Source organism: Capra hircus, chromosome 16, assembly GCF_001704415.2.
Source record: "Capra hircus breed San Clemente chromosome 16, ASM170441v1, whole genome shotgun sequence".
Taxonomy (NCBI): Eukaryota; Metazoa; Chordata; class Mammalia; order Artiodactyla; family Bovidae; genus Capra; species Capra hircus.
Window position 1 is genome coordinate 47,857,797 of NC_030823.1, and position 17,829 is coordinate 47,875,625.

The following is a 17,829-nucleotide window of genomic DNA, read 5'->3' on the forward strand; positions in this document are numbered from 1 at the left end:
CAGGCCGACCCTCCTCCTTCCGCAGGGGCGCAACAGCAGAGCAGTGCCCCGGCGGGGTACCCCAGCGGGAGAGCCGCGCAGGTGTGTGCAGCTGGCGTCAGAAAAGGACCCCTGTGGGGGTGTGAACCAAATGCGGTGGACAGGAGCCCAGTTCAGGCTTCCTACACCTGGGACCACCAGAGGGCACTATATTCAGTGTGGGGTGTCTTCAGGAAGGAGCCATGGGTGCAAGCTGCTGTGCTGACCCTCAGTGAGCTGTGGAATGGGAAGGGGTGTTCATGTAACCCAAGCTCCCCTCTGTGTCCTAGTGAAGGAGAAGGTGAGACCACGGCCAGCAGCAAGTGTAATTCTGAGTCAGAGGGCCAGGGTGGGGCCACAGGTTGGGGAGGGGGTGACGGAGGGGAAAGGGGCACCCAGGGGACACCCAGGCTGGGCCCTGGCCTCTGCTGTGCTGGCTGCACCTAGGGTCTGAGCTGGGCCTCCTTGGAGCTTATCTTCTTGGACTTGCTGGGTGAGGATAAGACCTCCATCTGCTGCAGCGGGGGCACCTTGACTCCCTTCTGTTTCAGCTGGTTGTAGTACTCCATTCTGTCTGAGATGATCCTCTAGAAAAGATACCCAGCAGTGTCTGCACAGGCCTTGCCCACTGCTGGGACACCACCCTGTTCTTCCCGAGAAGGGCCTGCTGCCACAGTGCTGTGCTGGTGAATATTTACAACCTTTCCAGGAGGGATTTAAAAAAGCTCTGTTTTGTAGCATTTGCCAATTTCTGTGCTGAAACGACTCCCACCAGGGCTGATCCAGCCAACAGGGTGAAGCCAGAGAACTCAGAGCTGGGTAGAGATGCCCACCATCCAGGCCAGCTCACTCCTAGAGCCTGGGCCAGATCCACTTCGTCCTCCGGAAATTACCAGGAGCCTAGACTCCCAGAGACATCAGAGGCTGTCAAGTTTGACCCTCAGGGCAAAGTCTCTTCTACCTTCTGTGCAGGGAGGCTGCCCTGCCTCCTCCTTAGCCTCCTTCCTTCTCTCTGGCCTTTTGCTGGTTTGTGCGGGGTGGGGAGGAGCAGGTGTTGGCAAGCGAAAGGGTTCTTCCCTGACTACTGGTGGGTGGTGATGACTCCTTCTATCCCCCTCCCTCCCTCCCTTCCTCGTATCCTCTCCCTCACTCTCTTTCTACCACGCCCATCATCTCCTGTCCCTCCCTCCCTCTCAAAACCTCTCTCCTCCTTTCTACCCCCATCTCTCCCCTTCCTATCTCTCCTTGCCCCCTCCACCTCCTTCTTCCCTTGCCCCAAACACTAGTAGTCAGACAGAGACCTTTCCCCAGGTCTCCATGCAGGGGTCCCCCTCTGCCCTGAGGACTGGCCACCCTACAAGGGTGCTATTAACCAGGGGCCCACCCAGCCTCACAGAAGAAAGGAACCAGGCCCTGGGGACAAATGGGCCAGTGGCAGGTCACAGGTAGCTGCTGGGGTCAAGGGTCGTGCTGTTGGAGAAGGCTTGGAAGGCAGGCACCCTCTCCCTGGTACAGAGGGGGTTCTCTAGGGCTCAGCAAGTCAAGTGACCAGCCTACAGCTGCAAAGCCAAGGTCCCGGGGTGGTGACACTCCTGCCAGCCCCAAAGCCACATTGTTTCTCCTAAACCTCCCTGCCCCTCTGAAACCTCTGCTTGTTGGTGAGGAGCTGGTGTGGGCTGAGGCCAGGGAGGGGGTCCATGCCAGGCTCCCAGCTCAGCAGTGATTCCAACTGAGGCCATGCTGAGATGCTAAGAAGCATCCCTGGGGGAGCTGGGCTGGGCAGAGCCTAGGGCTGGGCTCCCGCTGCAGGAGAACCCAGGACCCAGCTGTTTGGCTCCCTCCCTACCATACCAGGTGAGTTTTCGGCAGCTGCTGATGGTTGCTAAACACTGACAGCAGCTCCAGGATGTTGTTCCCTAATCCCTTAGGGAAATCTAGTCCCTTCTGCCTGAGCAGAGAGAAAGGGCCATGCTGGGGTCACAGTGAAAGCATGACACCACCAGGACAAGAATGGGGGCTCCTAATCTCCCATCCAGGCTTATCCCCTCTGCTCCCAGCGGCAGATGCAGGAGCTCTGGCCTATAGATGGGGCCCTGGGGACAAGGAGGCCTCTGAGCACCGTTTATACCTGCAAGCCTTCCAGAATGTCATTGTCAGAGATCTCAGTGGCCAAGGACTTGATCCCTATGGTGTTGAAGGTGGCCTGGATGATCTTGTTTCTCAGTCTTTCGAGCTGTGAGCACAGAGGAGAAACAGCCAGGCTTGCCTTGAGCGGGGAGACAGAGTTCTCCACACCCGCTGCCTCTCTGAGGTTCCAGAGGAGGTGGACCTGTCTTCAGTTCTCCTGCTTCAGGAGCTGGAAATAGCGTGTGAGTGGTCAGTGTGGTCTCCTGCGAGCTGGAAGGGACCCGATCAAAATCCAGACCCAGGAGACCTAACACCAAAACCCAAAGTCCCTCTACCACACCGCATTTGTTTGCTTGTTTCTTAATTGAAAAAGCAAAACCCACACATGGTCAAAACAAAACTGTGAATGACCCCCCAGGCTGTCCTCCATCCCCCAGAGGCGCTTTAGCCACAGTCTCCCACTGACCCACAGCAGACAACCTGCAGACTTGGCCAGCCCTGCGATGGGCATTATACTCCTGGCCCATCCTCCTTCTCTAAGTGACTTAGAAGTGCTCCATGCCGTGGACGTCTGCACTAACAAGGCATTACCCAGGAGTTAAGCAGCTTGAACCACTGAGCCTGTCTAGTCTTTGGCAGCCATTGGCAGCCTCGTGCATAGCAGGAGGCCGGCCCCAGCAGGAGGGAGAACACAGCTGGTTACGGCCAGCACTCTTGGTTGGCCAGTGGGGAAAATGTCATTTCAAAAGCCTTTGCACTCAGGGCCTCTACCTTTGCTGGTTTTAGATTCTAAAGAAAGTCAACTCTTGACTGATGGTTTCCTCCTACGCCTTTGCTCATATCTATCAGGGGCCCAGAGTGAGGACGCGGGACCTCACACCCCAGCACCGCCTCCACACAGCTCTGGAACCTCGGATGGGCTGTTCATTGTCTGTGCTGCAGGTGCCAGGACACCAGCGGTACCCACGTCATGGCTTTGTTAACGGGGTTGAATGACTTTAATAAATGCTCAGAACAGCACCTGACCCACCACAAATGCTCTCTAAGTTATAAATAGGCGGCATCATTACTACTACTTCTCTCCCACCTCAGAGCCTCCCTGGCTGGCCACCACATCCCTGGGTCTCTTTCACAGCACAACTCAAGGGGCTCCTCCATAAAGGAAGCCCCTGCACTCAGCTCTTTCCGGCCACTACAGCTGACCAAGATGACCATATCACACCCTCGCCCCCTCCTCCACCACTATTTCTGGACACAGGAAGAGGGAAGCCCAGAGCACTTGGTGCACGGTCCACAGGGTGGCAGTTTCCAGGGATGGCAGTGGTGGGCAAGGGCCCCTGCAGGTCTTCAGGAGGCAGGAGTCGGGCGTACTCTGGCCTGAGCACTCTCTAGGGCCGGGAGGGGGAGCCAGGCTTACCCTGGCCTGGGTGTATTCCAGGGCCTCGCGGGCCTGCTGCTCCGCCTGCTGAATCATCTCGTTCTTGTTCTGCATCTCCTCCTGGAGCTGCTTCCGCCTCTGCAGGTGGTTCTGGCTCTGATTCACCTGGGCCTGCAGCTGGTTGACCTTGGCCTCCAGCTCCGAGATGGTCTGTTCCTGCTTGGCCAGTTCACTCTCCAGCTCTGACACTTGCTGGGGGGTGGGGAGCAGTAGGTCCACTTGCCCACCTCTCCTTCCCCCAGAGGCAGCCACCTCTCCCTGAGTTCCTCCAGCCAGCCTGGCTCTGGCTGTGGCCAGTTCCCCAGTGGGTGTCCAGGGCCCTGGATTTACTGAACAGGGTACTGTCTGAAATGAGGGGCCCCCACCCAGCTGACTCTCTCCCTGCCGCCATCAGGACCTGTGGCTGCCCCCCAGGGCACCTGTCTGAGGAGGAGGTTGTCTTTCTCGATGAGGCCCATGGTCTCCTGGTACTTCTTGTCTTCCCGGAGGTTAGAGAACTGCAAAGCAATGGGGGTTCGCTCAGGGGCTGGTGGGGGGAGAGAGATGGCTGCCTCCTTGAACCTTCCTCCGTGAACCTCAGTAAGATGAAGGGAAGCATCGGAATTTCTGATGAAGAGGAAAGGGAGGGGAAGGTATCAAACACACTTCAGAAGCTGGGAAGCAGAGCCAAGGAAGCAGACTCCCAAGCCAGCAGCAGGAGAGCTGCAAACAAGCCCAGTTCACAGGTCCCTGGAAATCTCAGAAGTGGGGGATGGTGCCGGGCTCTTCTGGACATGGAGGCCGACACAAGGAGGAACATCATATCAGAAATCAGGAGCCTCAGACTCAGCCCTGACCAGGAGATGCTGGGCACCCGCCCTCTTTTCCATCTGTCAGGAGACTGGAGGCCCCGGGGTTAGGGGGCGGGGGGACCGGGGAAGATGAGGATCTCTGGTCTGGGAGATGCCAGGCCACACAGTGGAGACCCCTGGCGACAAATGCAGGATGTGGGGCTGAACATGGAGACAGCAGCCTCTGCCCCACTTTGTTTGAAACACCAGCAGCTGGACTATTACACTTGGGCAAGGAATTCTTCCATTTTCCCAGATTCCAGGAGAATCCGAGCAAGCCAAGGGGAAGGAGCCAACGACAGGACCAATGAACCAAACTTCCGTTGATGTACCCAAGCACAGTTCTCTGCCGTGAAACACCAAATGGTCACCCACAGTTTGAGAGACTCCAGGCAGCTCTGACCTTGGAGCAAAATTCTTGAAGGAGTAACAGAAACTGAAAACAGACTTACAAAAGGAGCTTATAGGAAATAGAAACAGCACAAGCATTCAAATCCCTTAAGTATCTCCCATAACTCTCACTTAAGCTGTTAAGGAGGTCAGACACATACCGCCATTAAGAAATAAAACATGAGTTTGCTTCTAAATAAAAGGGAGTGGGGAAGGAACATTCAGAGAACCAAAGCAACATCTTAAAAACTAAATGAAACAAAGTTAAAACTCAAGAGGAGGGTTTCCCTGCTGGCTCAGTGGCAAAGAATCTGCCTACATGCAGGAGACGTGGGTTCGATCCCTGCTCTAGGAAGATCCCACATGCTGGGGAATAATTAAACCTCTGCGCCACAACTATTGAGCCTGTGCTCTGGAGATTGGGAGCTGCAACTACTGAATCTCGTGTGCCCTACAGCCCGTGCTCCACAACAAGAGAAGCCACCGCAATGAGAAGCCTGCTCACCGCAATTAGTGAGTAGCCCCTGCTCGCTGCAACTAGAGAAAGCCTGTGCAGCAATGAAGACCCAGTGCAGCCAAAAATTAAATAAACAAATAAAATTATTTTTTTAAAAACCTCAGGAAGAGGGCTGCTGATAAAGTTAAAGAAATCTAAAAGTAGAACAAGAAGACAAGATAGTGAAAGGAACAGACAGAAGGAGAAAGAGACCCAAAGAGGAGGTCTGCTGGCTGATTGATGGGGTTGCCAGAAGGAGAGTTCAGAGAAAGCAGAGACAGGGACTAACAACTATGTAAACAGGGAACAGTTTCAGAACTGAAGGACACAAGTTTCCAGCTGGCTACTGAGTGCCCAGGACAAATGAGAACAGATCCTTAATAAGGTCTAGCTATGGCAGCTTCCCTGCAAGAATCTGCCTGCAATGCAGGAGACCCGAATTTCATCCCTGGGTCATGAAGATTCCCTGGATGAAGGGAATGGCAACCCACTCCAGTACTTTTGCCTGGAGAAGAATTCTGTGGACAGAAGAGGCTGGCTGGCTAAGTCCATGGGGTCGCAAAGAGTCAGACACAACTGAGCAACTAACACTTTCATGGAAGCTTCCTAATATGAGGGATAAACATGGGATCTTGCAACTTTGCAGAGAGTAACTAACCACCACCAAGACCTATGTCATAAGAAAGCTCAAGAATCAGGTTGAGTTTGTGCTTCCCTCTAGGAACCCTGGAAGCTCAGAGACATGAAGTGATGCCTCCACACTGCTGAGAAAAAGCAGTTGCCAAACTGGAATTCTGTTCCAACCAACTTCTGTTAATGTGTAAGAACATTTGCATAATATGGTATCTCCCAAATTTTACCTCCACTCCTCTTTCTCAAAAAACTACTGAAGGATGTGCTCCAGTGAAAATGTGGGGGTAGACCAAGAAACAAAGATGTTGATGGCAGCAGCTTTAAAAAGTGGTTTATGGATCTTAACACTGTTTCACAAGATTTGTGTTTCTGTCATATATCACAGGCCCAATAACTGTCTTAGTGATATAAATGCTGTGTCCACTCACTAACGCTGTGATCAAATAGTATTGGGAGGGAGCTGAGTTCCTGGGGGTGGGAGGCAGGGGAGGAAAGAGGGAAGCATTAGATAATGCCAAGATGGAGAAATATCTAGAATGCCTTATAAGCGTGCTGTCTAGAAACGTGGAGAGCCAGTCGTCAAGGATTAGCTAGAAGAGTTGAAAGCATTTGTCTTGGGGAACAGGCAAATGAGAAAGAAAAGGGTTGGACTCCTGTCTTACATAATAAGCTTGTGGAATTGCTTGGTTCCTAAAACTACGTAGTTTTATGCATGAAAACTTGGATAAAAATAAAAACTAAAAGTGCTTCAGGGAATTCCCTGGCCAACCAGTGGTTAGGACTCTTTACTTTCAGTCCCCAGGATGCCAGTTCAATCTCTGATCAGGAAACCTGCGATCTCACAGGACACTCAGCATGACCAAAAATAAAATGATAAAAGTACTTCACGAGGACTTAAGGTCATGGTGTTCTCAGTCCTGGGACCACGGGCTGGGAGATGCTTGAGAAATGGCCAGAAACCTAGTGGTCCAGGAGACAGAGAGGACCACGGGGGCCAGAGGGCGGCACAGCTTAGAGCATGAAAGTGCTGTGAACCCCAGGCCCGCCACTATCAGCTCCTGAGTCCAGTGTCTCTGTCAGGGGGTGGGGGCGGGGATGGATGGCACGTGTCCCAGCACAGCAGAGGACACCGCCACCTTGTCAGACATGGCCTGCAACTGTTTTTTCCGCTCCCGCAGCTCCTTCTGCAGCATCTCATTCTCCGTGTTGATTTTCAGCAATTGCGACTCTTGGAATTCCACCTGTCGCTGTAAAGACTTGATGGCTCCTGCAGATGAGAGCAAACAGGGAGGAGGGGGCCAGTCACTGCCCCATCCCTAGGGCTCCGTGGAGCTCCAAGCTGAGGGCTGGCTGCCTGCTCCCATCCCAGGGGTTCAGTGCTGCCCCTGCATGGTCCCAGCCAAGAGGGACCCAGGGCAAAGTGAGCGGTCCTTGGCATCCTCATTGCGGCTCCCACCTCAGCCTCTTCTGGCATCCCACCTGTTGCCAGGGAGTATCTGGTCCCGGTGATCTCAAGCTGGAACTGGAACTCCTGGATCAGTTGCTCATACTCCTCCAGCTGGGCTATCAGCTCCTCCTCAAAGGTGTCGTCCACAAAGCCGCCCCTCCTCCTGGCCGCAGCCTCCTCCTGCTGCAGCTCCTTCTCCTCATCCAGCTCCATCACCTCTTCGTCCTCCTCTTCCTCCAGCTCCCCGGCCCCGTACGCATCCCTCTCCTCGTCCTCGTCCTCCTGCACAGTTGCCATGACCACCACCTCCTCCTTGTTTCTGTTCTCCTGCAGAGTTTCCCTCCTGCTGGCTCTAGCCTTCGCCCCCTTGTCCGCTGCCCTCTTGGCCTCCCCTTCCAGGTGCTCTTCCTCCTCATAGTCGCCTCCTTCCAGCTCCTTGCCTCTGTCACACTCTTCCTGCAGCTGGGGGAGGGGAGGGGATGCTGGAAAGGGCTACGGGCACCCCCAGGAGGGAGGCTTGAACCTTCATGGGGGCATTGGGAGGACGGTGCTGCAGGGCCGTTGGCCAGCTCCCCTCGGGTTACATCTCCAGGAGCCGCCCCACCACCCCTCCCCTGCTGTGGCTGAGGGCTCAGCCTGAGTGAGGGCCACCAGGTTAGCACAGCACGTGGGACGCTGTGGCCTGAGCCTCTCCCAGGCAGCCTGGCAGACCGGGCTCTGGCCAGCCCACACCTGCCGCCAGGGCTCCACGTCCTCCTCGTCTTGGAAGGTCCTGAGGGTGCTCTGTCTCCCCTGCAGCTTCGGCACAGACTCCAACAGCCTCTCCTGCGAGAAACCTCGGGGTTTCAACTTGGGCCTTCGGCTCCCCCAGGGCCCATGTCGCTGAGACCTGTCCTTTAAGAAGGGCCCACCGTTCCCCTGCTGGGGTTGCCCTGTCGATGGGCAGGGGGCCGTGCTGTGTAGGTGATGGCCCTGGGGGTAGCCCTGGTTAGTGGCCCAGCAGTAACAAGCACACTGTTTTGGAAGTGTTCGGGAGGGCCAACCTCAAACACGCCCGCAGGTCACTGCCCCCCACTGCCCGCTTACTGACAGCCCCTGGGAGGCTGGGGAACAGGGGGACACAGGACCATACTTCCAGGCTCTCCAGACTCCTGCTGCCTCCCTGCCCACCAGTCCCCCACCATCGGTGTCTGGGTAGCTTTTTCTGGAGGTGTCCAGAGGATCCAGCAGGGGTCTGAAGCCCCCCACCCCCACTTCATATGTGCACCCAGCGTAAATGCAGGCTGTATCCTCAGATGAGAAAGAAACCAGTTCTCAGACCAGGCGACGGCCCCCAGATCCCCACCCTGCCCTGCCTCCTCCAGTGCCCACCCCACACCTGGGGTCCAGGGGAGCAGCATGCCATCCCTACATTACAGTCAAGGCCCTGTCCCAGAGCCAGACCAGGCCAGGCTATCTGCAGAGCGCCTGCCACTTGCTCACCCGCAAGACGTGGCTGGGCGCACCCTCCTGGCTCTTGCTCTTCAGGAGGCATTTCAGCTGCTTCCTCAGGGCCTCCCTCTCCTCCTGGAGAGCCAGGATCTCTTCCTCTCTCTTCTGAGCTTGCGCTTCCAGCTCCGAAAGGCGCTGGACTTCCTCCCCTAGCGCCAACAGGCACTGGTCCTGAGGAGAAACGGGGAAGCCCAGGGGGCCACTTAGCCACTCAGACGCCCCTGCCGCACCCTGCCTTGTCCACCCCCCACCACCACCCAAGAGCAGCAGCTCCGGGCCCAGGAGGACCCCGTGACCCCAGCCCAAGGTGAGCGGCTTCTTGCGTGCAGCCCCCTCCTGCTTAAGGGCCACCCTTGCCCAGGATCTCCTGGCAGCCTCCCCTCCAGGCCCTGGTCCTAGTCAGTGCCCAGGTGTGACTGAAAGTGAAGTCGCTCAGTCACATCCAAGTCTGTGACCCCATGGACTGTAGCCTACCAGGCTCCTCCATCCATGGGATTTTCCAGGCAAGAGTACTGGGGTGGGTTACCATTTCCTTCTCCAGGAGATCTTCCCAACCCAGGGTTTGAACCTAGGTCTCCCACATTGTAAGCAGACACTTTACCATCTGAGCCACACCTACTAACCAGCACTACCCGCCAAAGACCACTTCCAAGGAGCTTTTCGGGGCTGGATCTACTGCCTTTCAAAATCTCAAAACCCTCAATCATTCCAACTTGAAGACCAAATAAAAGTGTTTTGGGACAGTCACTGAGAGAATTTGTCATAATCAGAGCTGAACGACTGACAGAAATACAACGGGGATTCTTCAAGCAAGAGGGAGATGGTCCCAGATAGAGTCTGAGGAAAAGATAACAAGGAGGTCATCCAGATGTCTAAGAATTAAGAGATAGGTTTCCGTGGAGCCCATGAGTCAAAGAAGAAGCCACACAAGAAATTATGAGATATTTTAGACAGAATAATAACAAATACTTGGACATGGCATGACATGGGGCGAAGCAAAAACTGTGATTAAGGGCAAATTTATAAACTTTGAATGCAACAATTAGGGGAAGCAATGGAATATCAATGATCCAAGTATCCATCTCAAGCATTCAGAAAAAAGAACTGGAAACTTCACTTAAAGTATATAGCAAGAAGGGAATTCTTAAAAATCAGGATAAGAATGTGTGATATAGGGACTTCCCTTGTGGTCCAACGGCTAAGACTCCATGCTCCCAATACAGGGGGCCCATGTTCCATCCCTGGTTAGGAAGCTAGATTCCCTGTGCCACAAGTAAGACCAGGTGCAGCCAAATAAATTTAAAAAAAAAATTTTTTAATGAATGAATGACATAGGGAAACAGAGAAAAGGGGGAGGAGAGGAGGATGAAGCAAATCGGCAACATTTTAACATTTGGAGAATCTGGAGGGTATATGGGAATTGTTTACACTATTAAGTTAAAATAGTCATAGAGGGACTGCCCCAGTTCCAGTGGTTAAGAATCTGCCTGGCAGTGCAGAAGACATTGGTTCAATCCCTGGTGGGGGAACCAAGCTGGCTTAAAACTTAACATTCAAAAAGCTAAGATCGCGGCATCTGGTTCCATCACTTTATAGCAAATAGAAGGGGCAAAAGTGGAAGCAGTGACAGATTTTATTTTCTTGGGCTCCCAAATCACTGTGGACAGTAACTGCAGCCAAGAAATTTAAAGATGCTTGGTCCTTAGAAGCAAAGCTATGACAAGCCTAGACAGCGTATTAAAAAGCAAAGACATCACTTTGCAAACAAAGGTCTGTATAGTCAAAGCTGTGATTTTTCCAGTGTATGGATGTGAGAGCTGGACCATAAAGAAGGCTGAGCACCAAAGAATTGATAGTTTCAAAATGTGATGCTGAAGAAGACTCTTGAGAGTCTTTTCTTGGACAGCATGGAGGTCAAACCAGTCAATCCTAAAGGAAATTGACCCTGAATATTCATTGGAAGGACTGATGCTGAAACCCCAATACTTTGGCCACCTGATGTAAAGAGCTAACTCACTAGAAAAGACCCTGATGCTGGGAATCATTGAGGGCAGCAGAAGGGGGTGACCAAAAATGAGATGGTTAGATAGCATCACGAACTCAATGGACATGAACTTGAGAAAACTCTGGGAAATAGTGAAGGACAGAGGAGACTGGTGTGCTGCAGTCCATGGGATCATGAAGAGTCAGACACGATTTAGTGACTGAACAATAACAACAAATGTGTTCAGAACAGAAGGAAGTCCTGGAAGGCGATGCTGGTTTCCAGCAGGGGATGCTAACTTTGCAACACCACATACGTGTTGCTGCAAGTGATGTGGCCTACGACAGGGCCGAGGAAGACAGAGGTGAAATAAAGAAGACCCTGAGGACACAGTGTGAGCCCCTGGAGACAGCCAAGCCTGCAGTCCTCCCCCTGGAATTCCCTTTCCTGAGAGGACTGCAGAGAGCATCCTCTTATGTATGTCTGTATTCAGTTCAGTTCAGTTCAGTTACTCAGTCATGCCCGACTCTTAGCGATCTCATCGACTATAGTATGTCAGGCCTCCCTGTCCATCACCAACTCCAGGAGTTCACTCAAACTCATATCCATTGAGTCGGTGATGCCATCCAACCATGTCATCCTCTGTCATCCCCTTCTCCTGTCTTCAATCTTTGCCAGCATCAGGGTCTTTTCAAATGAGTTAGTTCTTTGCATCAGGTGGCCAAAGTATTGCAGCTTCAGCATCAGTCCTTCCAATGAACACCCAGGACTGATCTCCTTTAGGATGGACTGGTTGGATCTCCTTGCAGTCCAAGGGACTCTCAAGAGTCTTCTCCAATACCACAGTTCAAAAGCATCAATTCTTCAGCACTCAGCTTTCTTTATAGTCCAACTCTCACATCCATACATGACTAGTGGAAAAACCATAGCTTTGACTAGATGGACATTTGTTGGCAAAGTAATGTCTCTGATTTTTAGTAAGCTGGCTAGGTTGGTCATATCTTTTCTTCCAAGGATCAAGTGTCTTTTAATTCCATGGCTTCAGTCACCACCTGCAGTGATTTTGGAGCCCCCAAAAATAAAGTCTTTCACTGTTTTCATTGTTTCCCCATCTATTTGCCATGAAGTGATAGGACCAGATGCCATGATCTTGGTTTTCTGAATGTTGAGCTTTAAGCCAACTTTTTCACTTTCCTCTTTCACTTTCATCAAGAGGCTCTTTAGTTCTTCTTCGCTTTCTGCCATAAGGGTGATGTCATTTGCATATCTGAGGTTATTGATATTTTTCCTGGGAATCTTGATTCTAGCTTGTGCTTCATTCAGTCCAGTGTTTCTCACGATGTACTCTGCATATAAGTTAAATAAGCAGGGTGACAATATAAAGCCTTGACGTACTCCTTTCCCTATTTGGAACCAATCTGTTGTTCCATGTCTAGTTCTAACTGTTGCTTCCTGACCTGCATACAGATTTCTCAAGAGGCAGCTAAGATGGTCTGGTATTCCCATCTCTTGAAGAATTTTCCAGTTTGTTGGAGAAGGGAATGGCAAACCACGTCAGTATTCTTGCCTTGAGAACCCCATGAACAGTATGTCTGTGTAACTCTATCTAATTATATCCTCAGGCTATTTTCCAAAGGTGAAATTGTTGATGGTATCAATGCTTTTTAAATTGTGAAATCTACAAAAATTTTAAAAAAAACAAATTGTGAAATCTATCATAAAATTAAAGGTACAGTTTCGGGAATAAAGATAAAATGAATACTCATGGACCCATATTATCAGGGCTCACGAGTCCCCACTGTGTGCTCATGACAAACCACCCAGCATCTTATGTGACTTATTTCCACAGCTGTTGTTAGTGCTTTATGAGCTTAAAAAAAAAAAAAATCTGTAAAAACCTGAAACTGACTCTAAGAGACTTTTTACGTTGACAAGACTGGTGGAGGGAAAAAGAGAGAAGACACAGATTAGCGATGTCAGAAAAAAACAACCAGACAATCTTCTTCAGAATCTTCTCCAGACACCAGAAGGATACTAAGAGAGTCTTGTGCACAGAGTGAGGCTTCTAGATTTGAAAACTGACATGGCTTGGACACCTTGTTAGAAAAACGTAGCTTTCCAAAACTGGAACAAGCAGGAAAAGGAAATCTGAATATTTTTTAAAGGAATTAATTTAAAAACACACACACACACAAACCCTGTAAGAATTCACCAGGCACAGATGACTTCAATAATGAAATCTTCAGAATTTAATACAGAAACAACAACCATCTTAGGTGAATTCTTCCAGAGAACCGAGAAAGAAGGAACACTTCTCAGCTTTTGTTGTTGTTACTCAGCCAGAAGACTCTGACCCCAAGAGCAAATAAGGGGATGACAAGAATGGTAAATTACAGGCCAGCCTCCCTCACAAACAAGGATGAAAAAGATGATATCATGGTGAATCAGTCCATAGGCAGATCTTTGCCATCCAGCTGATTGTTATTACTACTGTGTTAAGGAATACAGTCTCCCAAGTGGAATGACTGGGTTAAAAGCCTATGGATGCTGAGGGTCTTGACACATGGGGTGAAGCTGTGTAGGAGGGGGCAACATCTAGGCCAGCCTAAACTGCTCCCCATGGGGAAGAAGACAGATAGGAACCTGGCCTGTAGAAGCCACGAGAGAGGTCTGAAGGTCAGTTCAGACTGCATCTGGGCCCAGAGACTAGAACAAGAGCCCCGAGGGCCAGGCATCCCCTCTGGCAGGACGCAGAGCCGGGACAAGAGGACCAAGATCTGTGCCCAGGCTCCGTGCCTGGCCATACCTTCTCATGGATGACGGAGATGTACCAGGGTACCCGCTTCCTCGGGTAGCTCTGCCCCAGGTCGGGGCTGCTGGGGGTCGGGCTCAGCACGTGGGACTCGCTCTTCTTCCGCAGGTAGTTGAACTCACAGGCACTCTTGCTAAGGGGAAGGAGGCCGCCTGTCAAGAGGGTAGGTGGTGGTGGGACGGTCACACTCTTCCTGTGCTGAGCGGCCCTGGATCTTCTGTAACGTCCCTTTTTTGAGACTCCCCCAGAAGCCCTTCCCTGCCCAGCTGGGCTCCTCTCCATCTCCCCGTTGTCCCACATTCGTCCCCACCACCCCCAGCCCAGTGTGCATAAGCGGCATCCAAGCCCCCTTCAGGGTCCCAGAGCTGGAGTCAGGGCAAGATGCTGCCTGTGCACAGGGGGCACTTCTGAAGTGAAGCAGACTTCTGGGGGTGGAGTTCATCTCTGGGTAACCAGAAGTATGTGTCTGTAAGAATGGTGCCTGGGTGTCCCTCTACTCAAGGACAGATGCATCCCAGGGCCCGTGTGAGGAACACCGGGCCAGGCAGGTGGTCCTGGGAAGGCAATTCCATGGGGCACCATAGGAATGGAGGGAACAGGGGCCCTCAGGGCTGGGGTGCCAAGGAGAGAACCCCATGGGCCATGCACACCCCCAGTGCCCCGCACGGCCCGCCCTCACCGTCCACCTTCACATCCAAGCCTTGCTGGCCGGAGAGTGGGTTCTCAGCCCCCTTCCAGGTCTCAGAGCAGATGCCTGTGTCTTCAGGCAGAGACAGGGTCGTGGCTGAACCTGGAGGATGGCAAATGGAGGACAGTTGAGGCCAAGTCTCCCCAAGACCTCTGGGCAGGGACTCATATTTCCTTCAAAACAGTGGGTGGGGTTCAAGGTGCCTTTTCTCGGTGGAAGCACAGGACTGGACTACAGGACCGAATGGAAATGTGGTTCTGTCCCCCTGCCCACCTGGCATGTCCCCTCAAATGGATCAGGTGCAACTTAGACTCTGTAAATCAGTGCGCCTCTTCCCCAGAGGATGGCCCCTGTTCCTCCTGTAAAACTGTCTCCTCAAAATCTTGCAGAATGCCCTTCACCCCAAGCGTCAGACCCATGTCCTCTAGGCTGGCACAAATCAGATGGTGGCGAGTGCACCACGAGCAGTATGTGGGCTCCGCCCTGCACCCAGGATGCTCTGTGTTCCCCCACCCTCCCCAGACACCCCCACCTTCCTGGTCTTGGAGTGCTGGCTGCTCTCCAAGGCCCCCCGCACTGAGAAAGGAATGCTTAGAGCCTGACAAGTAGGGTGAGATCCCACTTTTGCCTGACTGCCACCTGAGATCCACAGAAAGGACCCCAGCTGCTGGCTGCTGGCTACAGGCACTCAGCCTTGATGTCAGCACCGTGAAGATAAGGTTGTGTGTCCGAGAACAAAAGCAGCCCAGGCCCTGGAGCAGGAATCTGGGATGGCGCCTGGCCTGATTAGCACCACTGGGTGACAGCTGAGCACCTTAGTTGCCCTCTCAGAGGCTCTTGACTGAATCAGAGCACTGTGGGCTTAGACAAGAGGCTGCTGAGGCTCCTTACAGGGCTCGGTCCCTAATGACCCACCTTTGGACCTATGGACCTTGTCACTGAAGCTTCCAGAGTCTTCACCTTCTCCACCCATGTCCCAGCCCTACTGAATCTTGGTGATTGACAGCCAGAGAGAGTAAGTGGGCTGGCAGACCAATGACACAAATGTGCCCAGTGGAAGGAAGAAGGACCTTCCCTCCTTCCCTTCCCTGAGGAGCAACCCCAGCCTTAGCTGACAGCCAGTTTCAGAAGCAGCAGCTGCGGCCACCGCACATGCCCCCTCCTCTGGCCACACCCGCAGGCTATCCTGGACTCCAGCAGGTAGGTTAGCTGGAGTGGGGCTGGGTGTGCACACAGGGCCCCATCAGACACACTCACCATAGTGGGTCATGGACGTGGATCTGGTGCTGAACTGGGGGCAGCCGGGACGTGTGAGGAACTTGTGCCGAAGCTCCTCCATTTCGGACATGAAGCCGCTGTCCTGGGGGCTGGCGTTCTGGTTGAAGTCTCTCTGGGGAGTGGGGAGAATGAGACCAGCAGGAAAAGAGGGACCCAGGAAGCCCTCCACCCCCTCCACCCCGTCCACCAGTGGAGCTCCAGGACCTGGCTCTGTGCGCCAGCCATGCAGGCGGTCTCTTCCCCAAAAGCTGGCCGCTCGATGAGGGCTGTGGGAGCCCTGCTTTGGAAGTTGCAGTCAGCTGAATCTAGAGCTGCTGTCCACTTAGTAGGCCCTTGGGCAGTGGGGCTGGCTCCCCAGTCTCCCCCGCCCTCCACCACACGAAGTACCTGCATGAAACTTGCTGCCTGCACTTTCTCTTCCTTATTTTCTCTTCCCCCTTTCCCTCCTTCTTAAAAAGGCCCCTAAGGAAGGCTCAAGGCACACACAGCATCTTCTCTCCCAGGCCCCATCCACCCCCAGAATCTCTGCATCTCAACCCACCGCCCGAGCTTATTCAGGATGCCCCATCAGCCCTCCACCCTCGAGGCCTTTGATCCAGCGGAGAAGCACTTCATCTCCAGATAACCGTGTGTGGCTGGGCCGTCCCTGCTCCCGAGACCCCGTACCAGCTTCTTGTAGTAGCGGCAGATGGCCTGAGCCGACCTGCTGAGGGAGCGCTTTTGTTGGCGGAGTTTCCATTCTGGGGTCTGTTCGTCCCGGCTGGCCACCTTCCGGAGGACAATCAGGCCCTTTTCTATCAAGTTGGGCACCAGACTTTTCTTCTTGGGCCCACTGGCTCTGATGGGTAACATCGTGAGCGTGGAGCGAAGGACCAAGATTGGTCGCCTGAAGGATGACTTGGATCAATCCTGTGGGATTCGGGTCTGGAGCTGAGGGGGTCACAGCCCCAAGCGTGGACATGCAGGTCCAAGCACAGGTGGGCAGAAGACCAGCTTCTCAAGCTCCATGTCCTAAGGGGTCCTGGGAGCAGTGTATGGCATCACAGATGTCTCCATAGAGACGGGACCTGTCATCTGTCTTAATTTTCTACTGGGAAGGGGAAGAAGAAGCTGCTTCCACTACAATATCAGGATGTTCCAAGCACAGGAAAGTGCCCTGACACACTAGCCACCCATTCTCCTGTTTCCCTTTTTTCACCATCCTTAGTATTTCCCCTTATTTAAAAATCTGACACTGCATCAATGGCTCTGATGTGAAATTTTAACTTTTTCAGTTAAAATTCATACTTTAGACATATTATTTTTTAGATTTTTTTTTTTTTTTTTTTTTTGCCACACTGCTTGGCATGTAGGACCTTAGTTCCCAGACCTGGGATCGAACCCACACCTCTGCCTGCTGCCAGCAGGGGCTGGCATATTCCAACTCCCTGAAGGATGGATTGAAAGAATGTAGGCTCAAACTACAGTTTTTTAAAAAATTAAGATTAAAAATCACCAACAGTTTGAGGCTACATTTTTTCAGCCCATCCTTCAGGGAGCAGCAAGCAGAGCTGTGTTTTTAAGCAGCCTCACTCTCTTTCAAGGGAACCGAGGTGTCGTCCCAGAGTCCAGTCCCCTCTGGGTCACCCCATGTGTCCCTACAGCTCAGCATGGTCTTCACTCCCACACCATCCACTGGTCTGGCCCAGCTCAGAGTTTCAGAGGAAACTGGAACACTGTTTCGAGGTCTCCTGCCTGTTTCAGTGTCACGCGTTGCTGCTCTTTCTCCAGTCCACACGAGGGACATGTCTAGACATGAAGCTCCAGGTTCTGCGTTTCTCAGAAGGTTGAATCTGCCATCTTGGTTCCCACTCCTGACTGTTATCTTGAGTCTAAAAGGAGAGGGTCCCTCTTGGAATCAAGAGGCTCTGAGAGCCAGTAGGGGCCCGTGTGCCATCCTGGAGGCGCCTGTAGAAACAGATGTGGCAATGAGAGCATGAGGGGCAACACTGCAAAGGCTCTGGTGCCTGTCCCATGTCACTGGAGATACAGACAGTACAAGGGTAATCATGCACCATGAAGATCAAATATTGGTCATTCCCAGAGGGTTGCGTTAATGCTTTCTTTATGTGTGTGTGCTCAGTCCTGTCCGACTCTTTGTGACCCCATGGACTGTAGCCCGCCAGGCTCCTCTGTCCGTGGGATTTTCACAAGAATA

General features: G+C 52.7%; 1 protein-coding gene across 1 annotated transcript; it reads right to left on the reverse strand.

Moving 5' to 3' along the window:
- Window positions 462-16,484, reverse strand: CCDC27 (coiled-coil domain containing 27). The gene is made up of 13 exons (XM_005690840.2): window positions 16,299-16,484; window positions 15,612-15,744; window positions 14,346-14,456; window positions 13,661-13,818; window positions 8,862-9,041; window positions 8,112-8,204; window positions 7,686-7,841; window positions 7,412-7,613; window positions 7,069-7,199; window positions 4,003-4,080; window positions 3,563-3,775; window positions 2,147-2,251; window positions 462-605 (listed from the first exon to the last, which is right to left on the reverse strand). Exons 1-13 carry the CDS (start codon window positions 16,482-16,484, stop codon window positions 462-464), a joined length of 1,890 nt encoding a protein of 629 aa, XP_005690897.2.